The 23,310-nt window shown below is 51.5% G+C and overlaps 1 protein-coding gene across 5 annotated transcripts in view; it reads left to right on the top strand.

The window, feature by feature from the left end:
- ZNF516 (zinc finger protein 516) overlaps positions 1–23,310 on the top strand; it is a 100,177-nt gene that overhangs the window by 42,770 nt on the left and 34,097 nt on the right. For all 5 annotated transcript variants that reach the window (XM_069569148.1, XM_069569150.1, XM_069569147.1 and 2 more), the window contains one exon: positions 802–2,702. In XM_069569148.1, coding sequence (XP_069425249.1) covers positions 974–2,702 — 1,729 coding nt within the window. In that variant the 5' untranslated portion in view covers positions 802–973. The remainder of the gene's footprint in view (positions 1–801; positions 2,703–23,310) is intronic.

The raw sequence follows: 23,310 nt of genomic DNA on the forward strand, positions 1-23,310 counted from the left end.
CTGAGAGCATTTCACTTTCTGTGGCCCCAAACTGCAGGGAGGAGCAGAGAAGGAAGGAACACTGGCTACAGGACTGTTTGGAGATTGGAACAATTCTTAATCCTCGAAATTTTCATTTAATTTCCAGGTGCATTCATAGGTTGCTTTTTATGATCCCTAATCAACTGAGTTTTTCTTGTTCCATGAGTCTTGTTTTTCTGGCTGGGTTTCAGATGTTTAATTCTCATGAATTGGAGGTTCTGATATTTAACAGCCTTTATGGACCACCTTGGGGCTTCCCAGGTGGTGCTAGTGGTAAAGAACTTGCCTGCCAGTGTAGGAGATATGAGAGATGTGGGCTCCATCCTTGGATGGGGAAAATCCCCTGGAGGAGGGCACAGCAACCCACTGCAGTATTCTTGTCTGGAGAGTCCCATGGACAGAGGAGCCTGGCGGGGTATAGTCCGGGGAGTAGCAAAGAGTCCGCCACTACTGAAGCGACTTAGCACCCACGCACGCACGCACGCATGGACCGATATCTATGACGATAAATGACTTTAGCACGCAGTCAACTACAGTGATTTATTTTAATGATTTAGCACTCGGTTATTACCAGACATTAATTGTTTAGTGACTGATCTTTTAAAGGAAAGCAGCTGCTTGTTGGTCAGTTTAAACTTTGATGGATGCTTTTCTGTAAATAGGCCGGGAATGGAATTCTGAACGAGCAACGTTTAGACGTTATATATCCGCGGACGTTATGGGGCCGCTGTTCGCGCGGGAAGCCTGGTTCCTAAGGCCTTTGTGTCTTTTCTGTTCCAGGTGCTCGCCGCCAGCGCCATGCTCTCCAGGTAGGACACGCCCGCCCGCGGGGCAGGCGCACCTCTGCAGTGGGGCAGCGGGAAGCACCTTCTCGCCTGAACATGGAGAGATAAGGCGCCCTCCGGCAGGCAGGCCCGCGTGACCAGGAGCTGCGCCCGCCGAGGCCGTCAAAATGGAGCGCTCCCGGGAGGCCGAGGCGGAGCTGAGAGGGGGCCGCAGCCCGCCCAGGGCCAGCCGGAGCCCCGAGGCGGACGGGGACAGGGCGCTGAGCTACAGCTGCTGTATCTGCGGCAAGACCTTCCCCTTCCAGAGCTCACTGTCCCAGCACATGCGCAAGCACACGGGCGAGAAGCCCTACAAGTGCCCCTATTGCGACCACCGCGCCGCGCAGAAGGGCAACCTCAAGATCCACATCCGCGGGCACCGCGCAGGCACGCTCACCCAGGGCCGCGAGCCTGAGGCGGCCGAGACGCGCGTGTCCGAGGGGCTTGGCGGCTGCACCAGCCCCACCAAGAGCACGTCGGCCTGCAACCGCATCCTGAACGGCGCCACGCAGGCGGACACCGGCAAGATCCTGCTGCGCAGCACGCGGAAGGAGGCGGAGGGTGCGGCGGCGGGGCAGTGTGCCTTCTGCAAGAGCAGGTTCGAGCGCAAGAAGGACCTGGCGCGGCACGTGCAGCAGGCGCACAAGCCCTTCACGTGCCGCCTGTGCAGCTACGCCACCCTGCGTGAGGAGGCCCTGCTCAGTCACGTCGAGAAGGATCACATCGCGGCGCAGGGGCCTCGCGGAGACGCCTTCGCCGAAAACGGCAAGCCAGAGCTGCCGCCCGGCGAGTTCCCCTGCGAGGTGTGCGGCCAGGCCTTCAGCCAGACCTGGTTCCTGAAGGCGCACATGAAGAAGCACAGGGGCTCCTTCGACCACGGCTGCCACATCTGCGGCCGGAGATTCAAGGAGCCGTGGTTCCTGAAAAACCACATGAAGGCGCATGGCCCGAAGGCGGGGAGCAAAAACAGGCCCCGGAGCGAGCTGGAGCCCGTGGCCACCATCAACGACGTGGTGCAAGAAGAGGTGATCGTGGCCGGTCTGAGCCTCTACGAAGTCTGCACTAAGTGTGGGAACCTGTTTACGAACCTGGACAGCTTGAACGCGCACAACGCCATCCACCGCCGGGTGGAGGCCGGCCAACCACGGGCCGCTGTTGGGGAGGGCTCAGCGACTGGCCCTGCCGATTCCCAGCAGCTCTTCCTTCAGTGCCTGAACCTGCGCCCGGCGGCCGGCACGCCCGCCCGCGGGCAGACTGGGCGGCGCGTGGCCGAGCTGGACCCGGTCAACAGCTACCAGGCCTGGCAGCTGGCCACCCGGGGCAAGGTGGCCGAGCCGGCCGAGTACCTCAAGTACGCGGCGTGGGACGAGGCGCTGGCCGGGGACGTGGCCTTCGACAAGGAGCGACGCGAGTTCATCCTGGTGAGCCAGGAGAAGCGCAAGCGCGAGCCTGAGCCGGGTGCACAGGGCCCCCCGCGCAAGAGGGTGGGCGCACCCGGGGACCCCGCGCCCGGGCCCCCAGATCCCCGGCCTGCCGCGCGCCCCAGCCGCCGCGCCGCCGTCCCCGCCGGCCACGGCAAGTCGTCCGAGTGCTTCGAGTGCGGCAAGATCTTCCGCACGTATCACCAGATGGTGCTGCACTCGCGGGTGCACCGCCGCGCGCGCCGCGACCGAGAGCGCGACGGCCCAGGGGACCGTGCGCCGCGCGCCCGCTGCGGCTCCCTCAGCGAGGGCGACTCGGCCTCGCAGCCCAGCAGCCCCGGGTCGGGCTGCGCCGCCGCCGACTCCCCGGGCTCGGGCCTCGCTGATGAGGCTGCTGATGAGAGCGGAGAGGAGGCCCCGGCCCATCCCGCAGCAGGTGAGCCCGTGCGCCCGGGTGGTCCAGGAGCGGGTAGGGTGGACTCGGGTGGCCCAGGTCCCAGTAGCCCTGCGTCCGGGTTGTCCTTGCCCGGGTATCTCACGTCCAGGTGGTTTGGGCTCAGGTAGCCCTGTAGCTGGGTCGCCCCATATCCAAGTGGCCCGCGTCCAGGAAACCTTTGCCCGGGTTCTCACGCTCAGGTGATGCAGGCTCACTCAGGTTATCTTGGACGTGGATGGCCCTGTGCTTAGGTACCGTTGAGCTGGGGAAGTCCAGATCCAGTAGGCTGCTGCCGTACGGCGCAGGCATCATTAATGCCCAGGCGGTTAAGGCTCAGGTAGCCCTGCCCCCAGGTGGCCCAGCATCCTTGGTGCTCAGGTAGCCTCATCCTTTGGTGGCCCTACCCCCAGGTAACCCTGCACTTGCTGCCTTTTCCCAGGTGTTCCAGGCTCGGGTAGTCCTGACTCAGGTGCCTCTGCACTCAGAGAGTCTGTACCCAGTGTGTACTTGGAGCATGGGCTGGTGGGTGCAGACCCAGGCCCCTGTCAGCTCCACTTGAGGCTCCTGTTTGCTGACTATCTATAGTGTTTGCATAAATCAACCCTAGCTGTTGAGGTCGTGGTCTCTTTGGAGCATCAGGTATTTCTAAGCAAAGACCGGGTGATGGAGCCCCTCTGAGGCGTGCCCTTCTCTTCTCACCATCAGCTGGGGCACACACCCTTTCCTCTGCTTCTCTCCTTGCACCAGACAGCTGAGTGAAAGAGGAGCTTCGTATTGTGTGCAGTTATAATTAATCTCCTCGGATTCCAGTAACCCTTTGGGTTTAGAGATGGCTAATTGGAACCAGATTACTTTCCCAGTTGCAGCTATGTAAATATTTAAAGATGCCTGGCCAACTTTATTCCCATCATGTTCTATGTTTTAATAAATTTTATACATTTTGGTATTTTCTTCATTAACTTTTGTCTTGGGTAATTCCTTTAAATGGAGGTGATGTTTCAGTTCCAGGCTTGTAGCTTTCTCCCCATAGCCAGGAATGTTTTCCTTTCTCCCTGAAAATTGGTTTGACTGGATGTTACTTTTAGGGAAAGATTGGCGATGATGGAAATCCCAGTGCTTCAGCTCAGCTTTTTGTATTCCGTAGTGAGGAAAACCGCCCCTGTGCAACTCTTTAAAACAACACGAGTGTATGTCATTTTCCCTGTACTGAAAATGAAGCTAGTTCTCTTGAACAGAGTTTAGTTATTACAGGTTTAGACAATGTATTGTATGAGCGTCTGGTACACTCAGGTATATGCAAAGTCAGTAGAAGTGCAGTAAAAAGTTTCTCTGATGCTGCAGGGCAGTCTCTACTGAATCTGCACCCATGTACATGTCCATTAATGAAAAATAGCACATTATGCATCAGCTCATATTTTGCATTTCATTTCTTAGTCATTCACCCGTGGGAGGAAGCAAGATAATATTCCTTTCTCTGAAACTGTACTTTGCATTCTGGGAGATCGTCTGGATTCTAACAGCAGTTGGCCATGTATGACCTGGGGAACCCAACTGTGACCCTGGGTGGCATGTTTGAGCACTAGTTTTGTTTTTCCTTTTAAAATATGTTGACAACTATAGATTTTACTGGTCACATGCCAGTAACACTTTGTCTACTTTTTGGAGCACATTTGGATAAAATGCTAAGCTGGTAATAATTTTTTATAATTTTGAAGACGAATATTTTTAATATTTGGAAAAGCTGTCCTTCACCTCATCTGTTATGATAGATGTGAGATGCCCAGTAATAAGCAAATTCAGCAGAGCCTTTAAAGTCAAGATGTGGGAAAGATCAAATTACATTCACTGTAAATTGAAATTTACTCTGTTTTTTCCCCTCAGGTTCATTAAAGTTTAGAGATTATCATTTACTTCTTAATGAGATTATATGTGTTTTCTCTATATGTAATCTACATTTTGAGAAATTTGGTGCCTCTGATGATTCCATAGCAAGATTATATACAATAGTGAATTTTGCAAGTTGACAACAGAATATTATAGCTTGTTGAGAGACTAGAAAATTTTATGTTATGACAATGGTGTAAAATGTTGAACATCGTAGGTCTGCACAGGTCATTTTTTGTAGCCCCAAAGGACAGTATCTTTACTCCTAAAGATACCAATTTTATATCATAGCAGCCTTAAATATTCTTGTTGTTCAGTTGCTCAGTCATGTCTGACTCTTTGCAACCCCATGGACTGCAGCACAACAGGCTTCCCTGTCCTTCACTATTTCCTGGGTTGGTGATGCCATCCCACCATCTCATCCTCTGTTACCTCCTCCTACTCCTGCCCTCAATCTTTCCCAGCATCAGATAGCTTTTGCCAGTGAGTCAGTTCTTTGCATCAGGTGGCCGAAGTATTGGCGTTTGAGCTTCAGCATCATTCCTTCCAGTGAATATTCAGGGTTGATTTCCTTTAGGATTGACTGGTTTGATCTCCTTGTTGTCCAAGGGACTCTAAAGTGTCTTCTCCAGCACCATAGTTCGAAAGCATCCGTTCTTCGGCGCTCAGCCTTCTTTATGGTTGAACTCTCATAGCTGTACATGACTTCTGGAAAAACCATAGCTTTGACTATATGGACCTTTGTTGAGAAAGTTATGTTTCTGCTTTTTAATACACTGCCTAGGTTTGTGATAGCTTTTCTTCCAAGGAGCAAGTGTCTTTAGCTGGCATTAGATCTCTGATGCCCCTTATGGAGAGAGGAGTGTTACATGGATTTAAGACTCACAAAACAGTTTCATTGGCAGGGATTGGCGAGAACTTGGAAACAACCATTAATACTTTGGAAAAGCAAACGGGTGCTTTGAATCCTCTATTTTGATCTGCAGTGAACGAACCTTTTTTTTGTTTAAAAAAATGCATTTAACTTTGGAAAATACTTGCCTTTCTTATCACTGAAAGATGACTTAGATCTTCAAACATTGAAATGACTTTAAATTCTCATAGAACCTGGGTGGGATGACTGGTTAAAATTATGAGAGGAAACACATAGGAATTGAGTCATAGAAAGATCAGACTGGTTCTCATGAATGTGAGTTCACCTGTGGTGGCAGAGTTGACATCAGAATTCAGATTTTTGTGACCTTTCCAGTAAATCCCATCATGCCATAATTTCCTCCAAAGAGTTTTGACATCCAGGAGTAGGTTTGAGCACTGCTTCTGAATCTGGAGACAGTTTGCTTGATCAGATTAATTGAAAGAAACTTCTTTTTTTTCATGCAACATTCTTTGTTGAGTGTTGCCGCCTCCTGCTTTGGAAAGCTCTGAGTGTCATTACCTCTATTTCCACGTAAGACTGAGTCACTGCAGCCCTCATTAAGGACTTAAAATAATCTAAGAGCAAAGTTGTGAATAAAACTCAGTAATTTAAAATGTGTTAGTGAGCTGGATTTAAGTCTCCATTGAGAAAGTGACTTGGCACCGATGGCAAGGACACTTCTGGAGTTCCCCAAAATTAGTCCTTTTAATTAGGGAAGGGGAGCCTTGAAAGGGCATAAAATTGAAATTAAAAAAATAAATATTTTCAACCACAGAGTAGAGTTAGGGTGCTCACAAGTCATCACTGTGGACAGGTGAACAGGCCAAAGAGGAATTCTTCTCAGAAAGCATTGGAGCAGGTGACTTCCTTGACAGTCCAGTGGTTAAAACCCGGCACTTTCACTGGTGGAGGCGCCGGTTCCATCCCTGGTTGGGGAACTAAGATCCCACATGCCTCGTGGTGCAGCTAGGAAAAAGAATTGAAATCACGAGAGTGCTGGGATGACTTAGGAGTGATGGGAGCCCTCTGAGTGTGTCTTGAAGGACTGTCTTCGTGAGCTCACTGTCCTCTAAGACAAGGTGCCCTTGGGGGAAGCCTGGCCTCATGCTGGGGGCCCTGACTTGATGCGAAACCCATTCCCACTGGGTATCTCCATACTGTTTCTGCTAACACTTAGGTGATTGATTGCCCCAGGTATTTTTGTTGTTGTTGTTGAAGTATAATGGCTTTACAATATTATATTAGTATCAAGTGTATGATGTAGTGATTCAGTATTTTTATAGGTATATTGCATTTAAAGTTATTACAAAGTAATGACTGTTTCCCTGTGTTAGATAATATATCCTTGGTTTTGACTATCTTCTGTTATTCTAACTTCTTTTATCACATCAAATCCATAATCCACTGAGCCCAGCCTCTTTCTGTATCTTTGGATGATGGCTGTAACGTAATTGATAGTAAAACCCCAAGTTTTGAAATTGCAGATAATGAAATTGCAAATATTTGACTGTTTCTAACTGACTCAGTTTTCATATAATGGAAAGTTCTGTGAACAAGTGCCACAGTATTATATGTAGTTGGAAGAATTAAGGAGAGAGTTTTCAGGATTAAAAAGTATAGTCAAGGGAAGAAAAGACCTTTGGAAAGAAGTTACTTGTTTCAGAAAGCCTCCATTTTCTGATATTTCTTCGTTTGCTTCCTCCAGTCTAACACTTTCAGACGTTACAGCTCATCTCTTCCCTGTTGTAACTACAAGAAGGGCGACAGTGTTTTGGTTGTAAGATGTTGGTGGAGCACGTGCTCTGAGCCCGACTGCTCGTCCACATCAGTGTGTGGGTGGGTGAGGCCAGCCAGGCCGTGCTCACCCAGCTTCCAGAAGGGTTAACCGGCTAGTCCCCTCTTTTTTTTCCCATAGAGCGTGGGTAGTCATTAGAGCAGTTTAGAGAGGAAACATTGCTACGTGTCCTCCCATTGTGTCGGAATTTGGGGGGACTCTAGAGGACAGCAGTCCCAGGGTGGAGTGTGGGGTGGGCCAGGGAGAGGTGTTTACCGGCAGCTGGGCCTGCTGGCTAGAATCCCAGGGACGGAGGAGCCTGGTGGGCTGCCGTCTGTGGGGTCACACAGAGTCGGACGCAACTGAAGTGACTTAGCAGCAGCGGTGTTTACTTTGACAGAGTGGGAGGGGCTGTGGGCATGGATGCTTCCCAGGGTCCTGTCCGGATCCATGTCGCAGTGTTTTCTGAGCCAGGGAGCTGGGCCCCGCTTGCAGACCTGCCTGGTTCCCGTCTCTGATGCTCAGTGACCGGGAAGGACTTCTGTCCTAACGCAAGGCTTCATCAGTGCCTCCCCGACTCAAGAAGCCAAAAATGACACCCCAGGAAAGGGGCTAGGGGCAAGGAGGAGAGACCATAGATAGAGTGGAGGATGGGAAACAGGGTGTGTGCAACTGGCTTGCGTCGCTCCGCTGGTAAAGAATCTGCCTGCAATGGAGAGACCCAGGTTCAATCCCTGGGTCGGGAAGATCCCCTGGAGAAGGAAATGGCAACCCATTCCGGTGTTCTTGCCTGGAGAATCCCATGGACGGAGGAGCCTGGCAGGTTATCGTCCCCAGGGTCATGAGAGTCGGACACGACCGAGTGCCTAAACCACCACCACCAACTGTGGGGTGGCAGGCGCATCCAAGAACAGTCGTGTGCCTGAGACGAACCCCCACTCCCTGGGGCCCTGGCTGGGGCAGGAGTGAACCTGGGACCCTGGGTGGTGTCAGTCCCTCGTGGTCCTGGGACCCCGTTAAACGGGAGCCCGTGGGATGGGTCCGAGTGAGACCAAGAGGCCGGCTCCCCTCGGCCACGACTCCCGCCAGCGCGCCAGGCCGTTTCCCATCCCTGGCAGCCTGGGCACCTTGGATGATGGGAACTTGATAACTGCTCGTGCGGGTTGGTCGGCTGCTGCAGAAGTGCGCGGCCGCGATGCTGGCCCTGGGCCGGGCCCCGGGCAGGGGTGCTCCCTGCCCCATGCCCGCAAGCGCTGGGCGCAGCCTCGAGGTGGGGGCCCGACGGGAGAGACTCGGGACGGCTGAGGGAGGAAGGGAGAGCAGGCTGATCCCAGACCACAAGGAGGGGCTGCGAACGCAGGAGGATGCCTCTGAGCTAGACGCGAGGGCGACCACCCCCCTTAGTCTCTCCTACTGGACGAAACACCAAGGTATTTACTTAGGTGGGAGTAAAGCGAGAGTTGTAAACCCTCCTATCAAATCCTTATTCAGTAGAAAGACGCACTGAAGTTCTTTAAGAAAAATACCCAGATGCACTTGACAACCGACCACAGAATGCCCTGTGGTTTAGTCAGCATCTTAGCAACCAGGAGCAACGCACGGAGACACCGGCAATTATTCACCGGCCCTGCAGCCCCCTGGTAGGCCTCGGAATTATCATAGCAAGTGTGAGTTGCGATGGGAATAGAGCCTCAGAAGTGTGTTTTATTCTATTCTGATTCTTCAAACACTGATCATCTGTGCATGCCGTGCGTGCTCATATTTGCTTGATCACCATGCTGTGTCCTCTGACCTTCCAGAATGAATGAATTACGCTGTGAAACACATCAGACTCTGGAGATGATGCTCTGAGCTTTTCTCTTGACGCTGAGACACACACGTGGGATGCGTGGTCCTTGGGCTGTGAAGCGGACGTCGTGCAAACACTGTGGCTTCTTAGCAGGACCCAAATGCTGCTTTGTTGTCTGTCTCTGTCTCCATTTCTCTCTCACACAAGATGTGCTGTGCTCTGCCAGATCGCGTCCAGCTCTGTGCAACCCTGGGGACTGCAGCCCTCCAGGCTCTTCTGTGTATGGGATTTTCCAGGCAAGAATACTGGTGTGGGTTGCCATTTCCCTCTCCAGGGGATCTTCCTGACCCAAGGGTCAAATCCCTGTTTCTTATGTCTCCTGCTTTGAAAGGTGGATTCTTTATCACTAGCACCACCTGGGAAGCCCTTCACACAAGACAGAAGCATAGAATTTAGAGCTGGAGGGAACTGGGGGATAGTGGTCTGTCCCGTTTTAACAGAGAGGAGACCAAGGCACGGGGGGATCCTCGTGGCTTGCCCAGCGTCTTCAGGACTCCAGGCTGCAGTTCTTCTGTGTGCAGTAGCGGTGTGTCTTCACCCCTCAGCCACTGAGGGTCCGGCTTCCTGGGCTGCACATGGGGGCCGGGACCCCGCCTGCGGGGTTGTTCCTGCCATGATCCCTGCGGTGCCCGGCTCTGCTTGGCATCCTGTTCACACGACTCTTGGTGGTGCCAGAGTTAGATCCAGAACCGACGTCCACAGGGTCCACCTCCCAGCCTGGGAGAGGGTGTCTGTTTTGGCTTGTCACTTGAGGGGCAGAAGCCTGTGGTCCTAGACACACAGTCCTAGAAACACGCACTGAAGTTCAGGCCCCGCCCGGGGCTCCAGATCCACAGTCTCCACGGCCACCGGCCCCGAAGGCAGCCAAGATGGAGCGGAGGCAGCTCTGCTGAGCTCTGCAGTCCTCTCCGGCCCTCGCTGGGGTGGGCACCAGCTCCATCCTCTCCAGGAGGCTGCTCGTGGGCAACAGGGAGTGGGTGTTCTCTGGAGGAGAAATTAATGATGTTCCTGGATGCCAATAAAAAATGCACGCCCTGTGTCCATAGAGGCTTACTTGATGCGGCCCCTGTTCAGTCCCTCCTGTCTCTGCGTTTCCGAGTCCGTCATCTCCCACCGTCCTGCTGGCTGTCGGCTTCCCCTGTGTGCTGTGGTGCTGCTGGCGTTGATTTTCGGCTCCTCCCCTATGGTCCACACATCATGAAGAGGACCCTGGTCTCCTCTGGTTCAGACAGGAGCTTGTGACTTGACGTGACGTGTGAGCCCCCTCTTTGTAGATGTTGCCCCTCTGTGTGCATACGTACATGCTCGGTCACTTTGAGCATGTCCGGCTCTGTGTGACCCTGTGGACTGTAGCCTGCCAGGCTCCTCCGTCCACAGGATTTCCCAGGCAAGAATACTGGAGTGTGTTGCCATGCCCTCCTCTAGGGGATCTTCCTGACCCAGTGATTGAACGGATGTCTCCTGCATCTGCTGCACTGCAGGCGGATTCTTTACTACTGAGCCACCGGGGAAGCCCGTTACCCCTCTGTAGGAGAAACAGCTGAGTTTGGGTCTGTCACCCCAGACCCCTGAGATGTGGCCTTCTGTGGGAAGAGTTGGATTGAACTGATTTTGCTTCTGAACCAACTGATTTTGCTGGTCGGCAGGGTGTGTCCCGGGCAGTTCTGCAGGAGGATGACCCTGGGCTGCGGAAGCGGGGTCACACCTGATGAGCTCGGGTGTCCCAGCTTCCTAGGCACATGTCACTCCACCGACACCTGTCTTTCTGGGGGGAATCGTCAGGGTGCAGATGGTGAGAGGCTGCAAGGACCTGGTGCCTTTGCCCCTGGCCCTGGAGTCTTTGCTGCTGAGAAGAGCAGTCCTTTTCTGCTTCCACCGTGGCCAAGCCCACTGGGAATCCGAGGTTCACGGTCCTCTCCTGTGACCTCAGAAGCAGACCCACCTGGAGCCCAGGCGACCCCTTCTCTCAGGATGTACTGTCCTTCCGAGGCACGCTCTGGCCCAGCCAGCTCCATACTGAGGGTGCTATTTTGATTCGTATCATACTTGGTCTGTGTGTTCATTGTGAGCAGTGAATCATTTATATCTGAGATTCTCTTTAGTCAGGTATTTAGGTTTTGTTTGATAAGTATGTTCTGTACATGTCTCTGGCACAGGTTTTAAAAATTTCATCCATAACTTTGGTTCAGTTTTTTTTTTTTTTAAATTTCTTAATTTTCTGTGCGCAGGTCCTAATCCAAGACTGGTTTTTGTGAAACCCTTGCAGGCTCCTGATATGACCCAGTATTTGCATGCACCGTTTGCATACTTTGCGTATTAAAACAGACTGTAGTTTCAGATCTGTGTTCTACTAGAATTGAAAAAGCTAGGGATAGTCTTCTCTGGATTGAAGGTTAGAAGGTCAGACTTCCTTTACTGGAATGTTACCTGGACCTGTGTGTGCAGTCAGCGTACTCGTGTTCACTCAAAGGATGCCTCCTCTTCGGCTTTGTTTACGAAGGCAGCCGTTAATCCGAGAGCAGTGTCTTCACATGTGAGGAAGACACTGAGGCTAACTGCTAGCTGCCAAGTATGTTCTCCTAACAATATACCAGACTTGAGTGTCACTGACGCTCTTTTTGCGAACTCCGGACTTTCAGCCCTGTGGATAAGCTGAGTTCCAGTTTCACTCTCACTGCACTTTTCGTTTTTCAGTCTAATTGGTTACTGAAATATACCATCTGAAAGGGTAGCCCAGTGGGACCCTCTGATGACAGGTTGACATGCTGGAGAAGACGGTGTGTGTGCCTGGCCCCGATGTCCAAAGCCTGCTGGGAGCCGTGGCTTCCTCCCCAGAATCCTGCAGTTAGGTTGTCCTGCAGATGAATGGGCAGTTCACTGATGGGCTGGACCGCTGGAGAATGCCATTTTGGACATGGGAATGGTGGTCAGGTTTCCAGTCTGACTTCTGGATGCTGTAATTGCTTTCCTTCAAAGCTTGTCTGTGATGTTCTTGGCTTTTAAGAAACAGATTTCTGCAGCATTCGTGAGATATGATTTACACAGGTTATTCTGGCGTTGGACTTGAAACGCACAGTAGTGGATCAAACAAAAGTTTTTGTCTTTAAGAAGTAGAATTTGGGGCTGTTTTTTTTAAAAAATGGTGAAAGTTGGTAGGGTAGGGCCATGAGGTTAAAAATGGGCATTAAACCTTTAAAAGCTCTTTTTCTTGTAAAGCTCCTTGGCTGATAGAGAAGCGTTAATGGCCGCACAGTGCAGTTCGGGGTGTCACCGGAGGTGGCTGACAGAGTTCCTGAATTCCAGTTGCAAACAAAGGGGTTGCACAGTCCTGACTTGGGAATTTTGTGAACTCTGAACACAAAGTTCTGGACAGGTGGTGTGCAACACGAATGGGAGAAAGAGTCTCTGCAGTTTCCATGGTGACAGCCTGCTCACCACTTAGAAACAGATTCTTGCTACTGATCACAAAAGGGCCCTGGGCTTGCACGTTAGTGGGGAAGAGAAAGCTGCCCCCAGAGCTGCCTCCCGAGCTGGAAAGCACTGGGTGGATGCCGGGTTCTTGGATCCATTTTAAATATCCAGATTTCTTTCCCATTCTGGATCGGAGTTCCTTGGGTTTTTCTTCCTTGAGTTCAAGATCCTTTTCTCTGAGTTTGAAGGTCTGGTGTGTTGGGGGGAGCTGTTTTAGAAGCTTGTAGGTTTTGGAACCTCAGCACGCGAGGATGCCTCCCAGAGCAGGTGCGGGGAAGGTGGGGGAGAGGCTGGTCTTCCCTCCAGCCAGGGGTCCAGCATCAGCCTCACCCACCCTGCTGCCCACCGGTCACCGTCTCTCCCCATCCTGCTCAGCCCCTTTGCCCTCCCTTTGGCCCCTTTTCTATCCGAGGGCAAAGGGAGGGGACAGGACACCAGGTCACACCCAGCGCCCAGCGTGCACTGCGAGGCACCGTGTTGGGGCATGAGGGGCTTGGGTGACGGTCCGTCCAGCCGCAGAGCCTCCTGTGCCTGTTGTCTCTCTGTGACCCGAGGCCAGGGACAGGCTGCAGCCAGTGTGCCCGGAACAGATCGCTGCAGCCCTGTCCTTGTCATTCCCGAAGTCCTGGGCAGCCCCCTGCCGGCTCCCGGCCCTCCGCCCTGGCTGCAGGGGAGCGTGCCACTTCTCCGCTCCCTCTGATGCCCTCGGTGTGGGGCAGGGCTGTCCAGGGAAAGGTTTTCTGTTCAGAGGCTCAGTCGCGTCTGACTCTTTGCGGCCCCGTGGTCTACAGCACGCCAGGCTTCCCGTCCTTCATTATCTCCTAGAGTCTCTCAAGTTCATGTCCATCGAGTCGGTGATGCCATCCAACCATCTCATCCTCTGCTGTCCCCTTCTCCTTTTGCCGTCACTCTTTCCCACATCAGGGGCTTTTCCAGTGAGTCAGCTCTTCACATCAGGTGGCCGAAGTGCTGGAGCTTCAGTTTCAGCATCAGTCCGTCCAGTGAATATTCAGGGGTGATTTCCTTTAAGGGCAAGGTTAGGGTTCCTTTCACTTCTCACTTTCATTCATTGGAGAAGGAAATGGCAACCCACTCTAGTGTTCTTGCCTGGAAAATCCCAGGGATGGGGGAGCCTGGTGGGCTGCCTTCTATGGGGTTGCACAGAGTTGGACATGACTGAAGCAACTTAGCAGCAGCAGCAGGGTCCCCCAAAGCGGGTCTTTTTGCCGTAGAACTGCTCACCCCCAGCTCCTCTGCCCCCAGATGAGGCGGGGAGGGGCCAAGGCCCCCTGAGTCCAGCCCCACCGCCTCACCTGCACAGGAGGGCCCTTGGAGCCACCGAGGCTCTGAGAGGCCCGTCTGGTAGAGACTGGTCATTGGTTAAATGCCGCCCTATGGTTTGGGTCCCCTGAAGGTAATACCGGCTTCTGCTCTGTCTCCCATGAGTACGTTCCCTCTTCTCAGTGAATGAATGATACCGCATATAGATGAAAAGTAATCTTCTTCATGACGTGATGCTGGCGTTTATATCACTATAGACACTCTTTTTTTTTTTTTGGACTGAGCGTCTGACTCATACAGTGCTTCCTTTGAAGTCATTCATGTAAATAATATATTTGTTTAGCTGAAAACATGTTAGAGGTTCAGTACATAAAAAATACAGGATGCCTGGTAAGTTTCACATAAACATCGAATAGCCTTTTTTAGTGTAAGTAGGTCCCATATAGCATCTGAGACATAGGCTAAAAGTGACTTGTCTTTGGTCTGCAGTTCAGATTACCTGGCTCCCCCGTGTGTTCCCTGGTGTGTGTCTCTGGGTGAATCTCCTGGCAGGTGGTTATTTCAGGACACCCAGGAAATGCCTGGTCTTGTTTCCTGACCTGCTTGTTGGCTGACTGAGACCTGTTCAGTAGCTCTGTTCACTGCTGTATGGAGATGCTGGTGACCTCATGCTATGAATGTTGGGATGATAATTAGCTGAGGAATAAAAGGGGATGCCTCTCTAGTGGAGACTCCTTGCTCTCTGGTTTACAGGTATCGATACTTTGAACACGTGCATTACCTGCATTGAGGGTCAGAACAGTGCTGGTGGAGAAAGAGATTTAGGAGAAAATGAAAATTACATTTATTCTGTTTGATGGATGAAAAAAATCCTAGCGTTTTCTAACACAGAAAATGTTCCACACGCTTCCTGGAGTCAGGGCCGAGTGACACATTTGAGTGTCCTGTATAGCGTGCAGCCGCTGTGACTGGCTCTTTCTGAAATCCGTCCTAGAGAATAATGCTGCCCCAGGGGTGGCTGCTCTAGCGTGGGTGTCAGTCATCAGAGGAAAGTTTAGCTTCGTCTGGAATTTGGTAGGTGGGGTTTGCTGCTGTCTCACAGGTCCGTGCTGTCCCACAGTGGGGTGTCAGTTATCCACGATGTATGTAGTACTGGGGTCACAGCTTTGCCCTAACTCTGTGGGACCCTGGTAGACACCCCCAAGAATCTGGTAGCTTGATTACTAAAAGGCTCCATCTAGCCTGAACTGCTGAAACTTACCCTATATGCAAGGGCCCCTCTCCTTAATTCAAAATAAAAAGAGCTCAGGAATCCTGCAGACCATACTCTAAGAAAGCTGTGGGGCATGTACGCAGTAGAACAGTACTCGGCCATTAAAAAGAGCGCATCTGAATCAGTTCTAATCAGGTGAATGAAACGGGAGCCTGTTTTGCAGAGTGAAGTGAGTCAGAAAGAAAAACACCAGTACAGTATAGTAACACGTGTATATGGAATTTAGAAAGATGGTAATGACGACCTTGTATGCAAGACAGCAAAAGAGACACGGATATAAAAAACAGACTTTTGGACTATGTGGGAGAAGGCAAGGGTGGGATGACTTGAGAGAATAGCATTGAAACGTGTATATGATCGTATGACAGCTGGGATGACCCTGAGGGATGGGATGGGGAGGGGGGTTCGGGATGGGGGACACGTGTACACCCATGGCGGATTCATATCAATGTATGGCAAAACCACTACAAAATTGTAAAGTAATTAGCTTCCAATTAAAAAAAAAAAAAAGAGCCCCAGGAATCCTTCAGACCATACTCTAGACCTGGGCTGCCCAGATGTAGAGACAGGGTCCTGTAATCTCAGTCTGTGATCTGCAGCCTGTTATTTGCACAAAAATAGTCAATAATGACCCAGGACTCAAGACCATCCCCCAAAGCAGCATATGAAATTTGGTTTATTTACTGGGTGTATTTATTCTGATTCTGAATTGATTTTGCCTATTCGTGATCTATCCTCGTTCAGTTTTGGTTAAAAAAAATATTCTCTAAATATGGATGGAGAAAATCTGGCTGAGACTGTTGGCTTGGGACTCCCACGTCCCTGGTTTGAACCCTTGGAGAATTTCTGATGCCCCCACCATAGCATCCACAGTGCAGATGGACAAGCTCTAGAAGCAGTGGGTGCCTCCCTTCCCTCTGACCTCTTCCCTCTGATCTCTGACTGTGCAGAGAGCTCCTGAGTTCATTTTGCAAGACTGATCTGTAATTGAAATAGAGGGTTCTGGAACCTGGTGTCGCCTTGAAGCTAGGCCGTCGTGAGTCAGTGAAGGTCCTGACTCCTCCTGAGTGGGGTTTGGAGGTGAGCGTCGTCTCCTGCCATTGAGGTCCCATCCCGTCTTGTTGCTCACTTGGCATTGGAGGCGAGATCCTGCCAGGCACGTCAGGAAGCGCCTGTGGGAATGCACAGCGAGGCCTGGGCTGTGCAGGCCTCTCCCGTAGAGCTGCAGAGTCACAGGCTGGACCTCTGCAACCTCTGTTTCCCACCTGTAAAGGAGGGGCGTTGTCTTCCTCCTGAGGACCCTTCCCTTGGAAAGACGTAGCAAAGCCCTGCATGGGCCCTGTGATTGCCGACCTTTCAGGAGGGGCTGCCTGCTGCCCGACAGACTCCCGGCACCTCTGAGCTCACAAGTGGAAGCCTCCAGACGCGCTCAGCACAGGGTGTCCATGCCGACGCCAGGCGGCAAGGTGATGCAACTTTTCGTTGTAGGATTACAAGTGGCTCTGAGAGGACCTGTTGGCTTCTTTCATTAGCTAAAACTCAACCAGCCAATCACAAACATAGATTTTCTTGGTGTACCTTAAAGATTTGTGCAGAGGAGAATTAATGCTGGACAGTTTCATTTTTCCATTTTGTCCTATTTTATAATCTGAAATTCCTTCTCTTCTTCACTGCCTGTCGTTTAAACTGTTGCTCTTGTCCTTTCCTTGGCGGGACTGGGAAGACCCCCCTCCTTTCCCGCCTCTCCGGGATCGCCCTGCTCGTCCTCCTCAACCTCCGTGCTGGGGTTCGTGTGCACAAGCCTGTATGGGCCACGACTCCTTTCCATCTAGTGCGTGGTGTCTCCTGTCCTCACTCCCCGTAAACACGGCGGCGCATCTCCTATAGCCTTAGGACCGCCTCTTACTTATTCTTTCAGTGGGAGACCATACGCGATTGCCATTGCAGTGACTGCATTTATGATCCCTTGGTTTCCAGAATGTGCGTCCCCAGCCTCATGGTCTCAGGGACAGCCTGCTTGTGTCTGATCCCCACCGTCCGCCTGTATCCACTGTGGGGCCCTGGGAGCTGAGCGGGGGAGAAAAGTGAGTGTCAGCCACCCAGCCGTGTGCAACTGTTGGCCACCCCATGGACTGTAGCCCACCAGGCTGCTCTGTCCATGGGATTCTCCAGGCAAGAGTACTGGAGAGAGTGGCTGTTTCTTCCTACAGGGGATCTTCCCGACCCGGGGGTTGGACCTGGGTCTCCTGCATTGCAGGTGGGTTCTTCACCGCCTGAGCCGTGGGGCAGGGCGGCGGGGAGACATGTGCTTCACCCTCGGCTCTTGCCGGGGGAGTCCTGAGCCCTGTGCCTGGACCTGCAGCCCTGTGGGGGCACACACGTGGGTACGGGGATAGCGCTGCCCGCGCTTGCCTCCGCAACCTGTCGCCTCAGCCTCGCCTTAGGGCAGATCCTCCACGTCCGCAGCCAGCAGCTCTGACTTCCTGAGTTCCGGTCAGCCACCAAGGACCACGTCGGCCTTATTTGCATGTACAGCGACTCGGCTGAAATTGGCTGGTTTTTACGTAAAATTGCTTGAGTGGCCATAATTTTATTTAAAATGGAAATAATGATCATTGGAAGTCTGGTGCCTTAATCAATATTAATATTAAATAAAAGAAGCTCTGCCTCAAGATGGCCAGTTACACAGCTTGACGCACGTGCGACGCAGGAAGACCCATGATGGCTTGAGTGCCAGTCCCACCTGCTGACCCAGCTCTGCAGAAACATCTCCAGAAGCTGCTTTTACCTTTGAAATACAGTCTGTGGCACAGTGTCTCTCCTTTTTTTTTTTTTTTAACTGTAAGCAAAATTAGAGAACTGTGAAGTGTCTGACTCTGTGACCCCATGCGCTGCAGCACGCCAAGCTTCCCTGTCCTTCACTGACTCCTGGAGCTTGCTCAAACTCATGTCCATTGAGTCGGTGATGCCATCCAACCATCTCATCCTCTGTTGCCCCTTCTCCTGCCTTCAACCTTTCCCAGCATCAGAGTCTTTTGCAGTGAGCTGGCTCTTTGCATCAGGTGGCTGAAGTATTGGGACTTCAGCTTCAGGGTTGATTTCCTTTAGGATTGGCTGGGTTGATCTCCTTGCCGTCCAGGGGACTCTCCAAGGAGCTATGCATTTTTTTTTTTTAAAGAAATCATAAAACTTTCAGTGCAGTGTTTTCTCTAATTGAAAGCTACCAAGTTAATATCATTAATTACATCCAAAAAGGGATTTAAAAAATCCCTCTTAAGTTTTCTTACTTTTTGACTTTAAATTGCAGGAAAGTGTCAGTTGTAAATTCTGAGATAACAGGTTTTTAACCAAGGATTCCTTAATAGGATAGGGTGTGTGTGTGTGCTCAGTTGTGCCTGACACTTTGCGACCCCATGGACTGTAACCTGCCAGGCTCCTCTGTCCGTGGAATCCTCCAGGCATGAATAGTAGAGTGGGTTGTGATTTCCTTCCCTAAGGGATCTTCCTGAACCAGGGATCGAACCCACAGTTCTTGCATTTCCTGCCTTGGCAGGCGAATTCTTTACCACTGTGCTACCAAAGCTGTCTGTGGATTATGCATTTATTTAAATACTTTAACAAAGTGTGTGTCAGGTAAATGGATGCATTGCTCACACGTCTCCTTGGTAAAGACAAAAAGCCCTGAATGTTTCCACGCTAGGTGAAGGCAGAAAAGTGTTCAGATTTTGAAGGTCCAAAATTCTTGGAGTTGTCCCTGATAGCTCTGATATCCACGTTTTCACGGGTTAATACAATTTTGAAAGAGCAGAGAGGATGGTGGAGTAGAACATTTAAGGCTGAAGCTGTGCGTGCAGGTCCTGCCCTTGCCGGGGACAGGGCGAGCCTGTCCTTTGAAGTTGGGAGGCAGGGACCAGATGAACCACTGGGTAAGTTGCAGAGTGGAAGCACTCGGAGTTCAAAGGCATCGCACGGAGACCCTTTGCCAAGTTTCATTTCAGAACTTTACAGCAGTCCTCAAATGGTCACAAGCTGAGAAGCACTGCGAAAATCTGTTTATTTCTCAGTACCCCAGGCTGCCCTGACCCTTTGTTCTCCAGGTTATTTATGGAGGTCTTTGGGGCCACGCTGGCCGAAGATGAGAGCGGCCAGACTTCCCTGCCTCGTCCTTCTCTCCTCTGTGTTTGCTGATTAGCAGCGGCTGAAACTGGAGGTTGATCTGGAGGAGGGAGAACGGAGAAGCGGAGCTCTTGTTCCTTTCTCTAGCATCAGGTTGAGATGGAGGCAGTGTTTAAGGTGGGGGGAATTGTGTATCTTCAAACGTATTTTCTTGCCAGTGATGAAGACTCTGCCAAGTCCTCCTCCCTACGGATCTGGCAGCCATGGCTTCCACGGTGGAGGTTCCGTGTCTAGCGCGTGCTGAGTCACATCCAACCCTCTGCCACCCCATGGACCATCGCCTGCCAGGCTCCTCTGTCCATGGGATTCTCCAGGCAAGAATACTGGGGTCCAGGCCCTGCTCCAGGGGATCTTCGTGACCCAGGAACGGAACCCGTGTCTCTTGTGTCTCCTGCTCTGGCAGGCAGGTTCCTCACCACTAATGCCTCCTGGAGAGGCCTGCTGTTGGGCTCAGGGAGCTCCCCGGCTCCACTGGAAGAGGGAGGGCCGTGCGGCTTGTGTGGCGTGTGACACCCAGGGGACCCTTCTCCCTGCGGAGCTGCCCTCCTGCAGCGGGGCTGATGAAGCGATCGTGGCTTTCGTCAAATGGCTCAGCGCTGCGTGGTTTTCGTCCCTGGGTTTTGCTTGTCTTTCCTGGGAGCCTGGCCTTCCCTCTCAGACGCAGTGGTTCAGTGGGTGGTGTGGGAAGTCGGTCTTTCCATCTGTATGTCTAGTGTGGGAGGATCGTGGCAGGCGCAGCTCGCTCTGCTCGGGTCAGTTAGTGACGGGCCTCCAGGTATCGGGAAGGCTGCTAACAGTGTGTTTACTCCTTTGCTGACATGTATCATTTCAATAAAGGGTTCAAAGCCAGACTCACTCTGTTTAGTGGGAACAGGAATGGCAGGTGCCTGTTGGTATCATCCTTCTTGTGGCCCGTCATTAACAAAATTATGACCGTCATTCAGGAACAAAGCTAGAATTTTCTGGCTTGTTTTGCCTTTCCCATGGTTAAATGATTCTAAGCCAGTTTGGCAAGATGAAGAATGCTTTAACAAGCTTCAGTGCCAATGGAGTGGCCTTTTGTGGGTTGGTGATAGTCTTAAGAAAACCTAAAATAAGAAGGAAGCTTGGACTGACAATTCTGAATAGGTTGGAATATGTAATACATTGTGGCTCAGGTGTCAAGCTTTGAGAGTCACCAGCCCCAGGAAGGCTGTTGGGCATCTGCCTTGCCCCCGACCTGGCTGCAGTGGGTACCCTGCCCGAAGTCGGGCCTCTCATCAGCTGACTCCTAAAGCCTCACATTAAACTCAAGGGATGCGGACTTTTGAAAGAAACTCCTCGAATGACGAAGATCATAGCTGGTGTGCCAGCTTTACATAAGATTATTTTTTTCAATGAAATCTTACTTAAGTGCGTGCTCATGGGCTATTCATGAAGGAAAGGAAAATGCCTTATTTCAGAAGAAATAAGGTTTTTTCCCAGAGTGGGATTTTGAGCCGTCAGTGAGTAATGCTGAAAGCCAAACAGTAATAAATGGCATAGTTTACTCAAGTGCTTAGCAGTGTACATGTGTACATGTATATATAAGTCTTTCGGGCTCTGGCAGAAGTACTGTTGTAAACTGAATTTGTCCAGAGTGAGGGCAAAGGATCGGGCAGCTTCGGTGGCATCAGTTTCTCCAAAGCATCTTCTTGTTTCAAATGTTTAATTTTTTTAAAAAAAGGTTACATAAAATTCCTTGAGCTACTTGGTAGTTATACAAGCTGTTTAAATAGTGTATCAATTTGAGAAAATATTTACGGAAGCTTGTAAATAGACAGATGTTCACTCAGATACCAAAAATCGATGTTGGAGCATTTTCGTTCACGGGTTTTGTAAAGACTTTTACTTGGTCACTAGAGTTACATCATTCTTTAAAGACTGGCTTCGGTTTCAGTTTTATGCAGTGACACTTAACCGATGCCAGAAACGGGTTAGATTGAGAAAACATTTTCTGTCTTCGCATAAAGTAGGTTTCTGTGGGGGGATGCCATGGGGGGGTGTAGGGGCCTGATTAGTTGAGAGAGTGAAATCAGCTTTTAGTTTTATGACGGAGCAAAGCATGGAGGAGCACCTCGCAGCCCCGCAGCCTCACCTGCTGGGCCAGCCCTAGCCGCCTTGCTCCAGACCCGCCCAGGCGTCCGATACGGGAGAGTGAGCGTGCTGGTCGCTTAGTCCTGTCTGACTCTTTGCACCCCTCGCGACCCCATGGACTGTAGCCTGTCAGGCTCCTCTGTCCATGGGATCCTCCAGGCAAGAATACTGGAGTGGGCCCCTTCTCCAGGGGATTGTCCTGACGCAGGGATCGAACCTGGGTCTCCTGAATTGCAGGCGGATTCCTCCCCGTCTGAGCCACCACGGGGACCTGGGCATCAATGGGGCTGTGGCGCTGTGTGAGAGGCACCTTCCTTCAGCCTCCAGAGTCTCCATTTCAGGGAGGCTGGTGGAGGTCGGCTGATGCAGGGTCCTGGGCGCTGATGTTAAAAGGCCTCTGGGAGCCTGGCCCTACGGGGTATTTTTGGTGTCATATCGGGTATAATTCACTTTGGTACGTGAATGATGTTATCCCTACCAGAAAAATGATTTCTCTTCAAGAGATATTCAGATGGCCTGCTTTTTTTCCCCTCAAAATACTGTTAACTTCAAAATTATCTTCTTAGCTGATGTAGGAAGTGGCAACCCACTGCAGTATTCTTGCCTAGGAAATCCCATGGACTGAGGAGCCTGGTGGGCTACAGTCCATGGGATCGCAAAGAGGTGGACACAAGTGAGCGACTGAGCATATATCTTCTTAGAGTTTTTTTCTTTTTAATTTCACTTGACAAATTAGTTGTGCCAGTGGTAGCATTTTCTGTAGTCTTTTGAGGGCAAGGTTAAGAAATAGAATTTTATTAATTTTGGTTATGCATTTTAATTAATTTTGATAATGAAATTTTTTGTCATTAAATTTGGTCATCAGAGTTCTGCTCCAGTATCCTTGATCTACAAAAATAGAATCTTTATACAGTACACACCTGTGCGGAGGAGATGAAGTGAGCAGGCCTGTTATGGAAAGTTTTACCTGAATTGTTCTGGGCTGCCGTCTCTACTGCACACTCAGGGCTCCACGTCTTTGAGAAAGCCACACTGTCTCTTTTAGGATTGTTGGTGGATTCAGGTGGGACCCGATGCTGGTGGTGAAAAAGAGGGTGTTACTAACACCTGGGAATTTGGACATCTCTTGTGTCAACGAGAAAGTTTCAACAAAAGCTCAGAAATCCTCATCTGTGCCGATAAGTCAGCATAACCTCGGAGGGGTGGCCTGGAAAGGGGAGGCCTTGGTGAGACAGGAAAGCGCCTTTTAACTGCTGTGCTGTTGAAGAAGAATCAGATTCACTAGGGCCTCTGGAGCAGAAGCAGGCAGGAGGTACCTGGGGCTGCTGGTCAGGGGCTGCTTCCTCACAGTGACCGTGACCTTGATGGGCAGTGGCTGGGATGCCCACCTGAAGGAGAGGCTGGTCAGAGGTCACGGGCATTCTGTGGCGGGAGCCGGCCTGCTACTACTGATGCGGGCACGCCACTCCTGTGGCCGACTCGTACTGGACGACCTGTCCGAGCCGGCGCCCTGCTGGCCGGTCGGCGGGGACCAGGTTCCTGCTTGGCCATTGCTGGATGCAGGCGAGATTCCGAGCCGCGGGTGAGACAGCCTCTGTCCGCCGGAAGCCCGGTGACAGGCAGCAGTCAGGACATGTGCTTCTCGTGCGCCACGTGGGTGACTCACAGACTGATGTGGGACCCGTCGTGGAAACACAGAGGCTTTATGGCTGAGGTTGTCTGCAGCGGGTGGATGATGCTTCACGGTGGTTTCAAATCAGCCGTGAGTAGCACCGCCGCTGGGAGACCATGGCCTTGACAGTGTGGAAGGCGAAGGGCGTGAGAGGCTGTCCCCGCTGCCCCCATGGATGCCCCTGGCCTGCCCGGCGT

Source organism: Ovis canadensis, chromosome 23 (assembly GCF_042477335.2).
Source record: "Ovis canadensis isolate MfBH-ARS-UI-01 breed Bighorn chromosome 23, ARS-UI_OviCan_v2, whole genome shotgun sequence".
In the NCBI taxonomy this organism is placed as follows: Eukaryota; Metazoa; Chordata; class Mammalia; order Artiodactyla; family Bovidae; genus Ovis; species Ovis canadensis.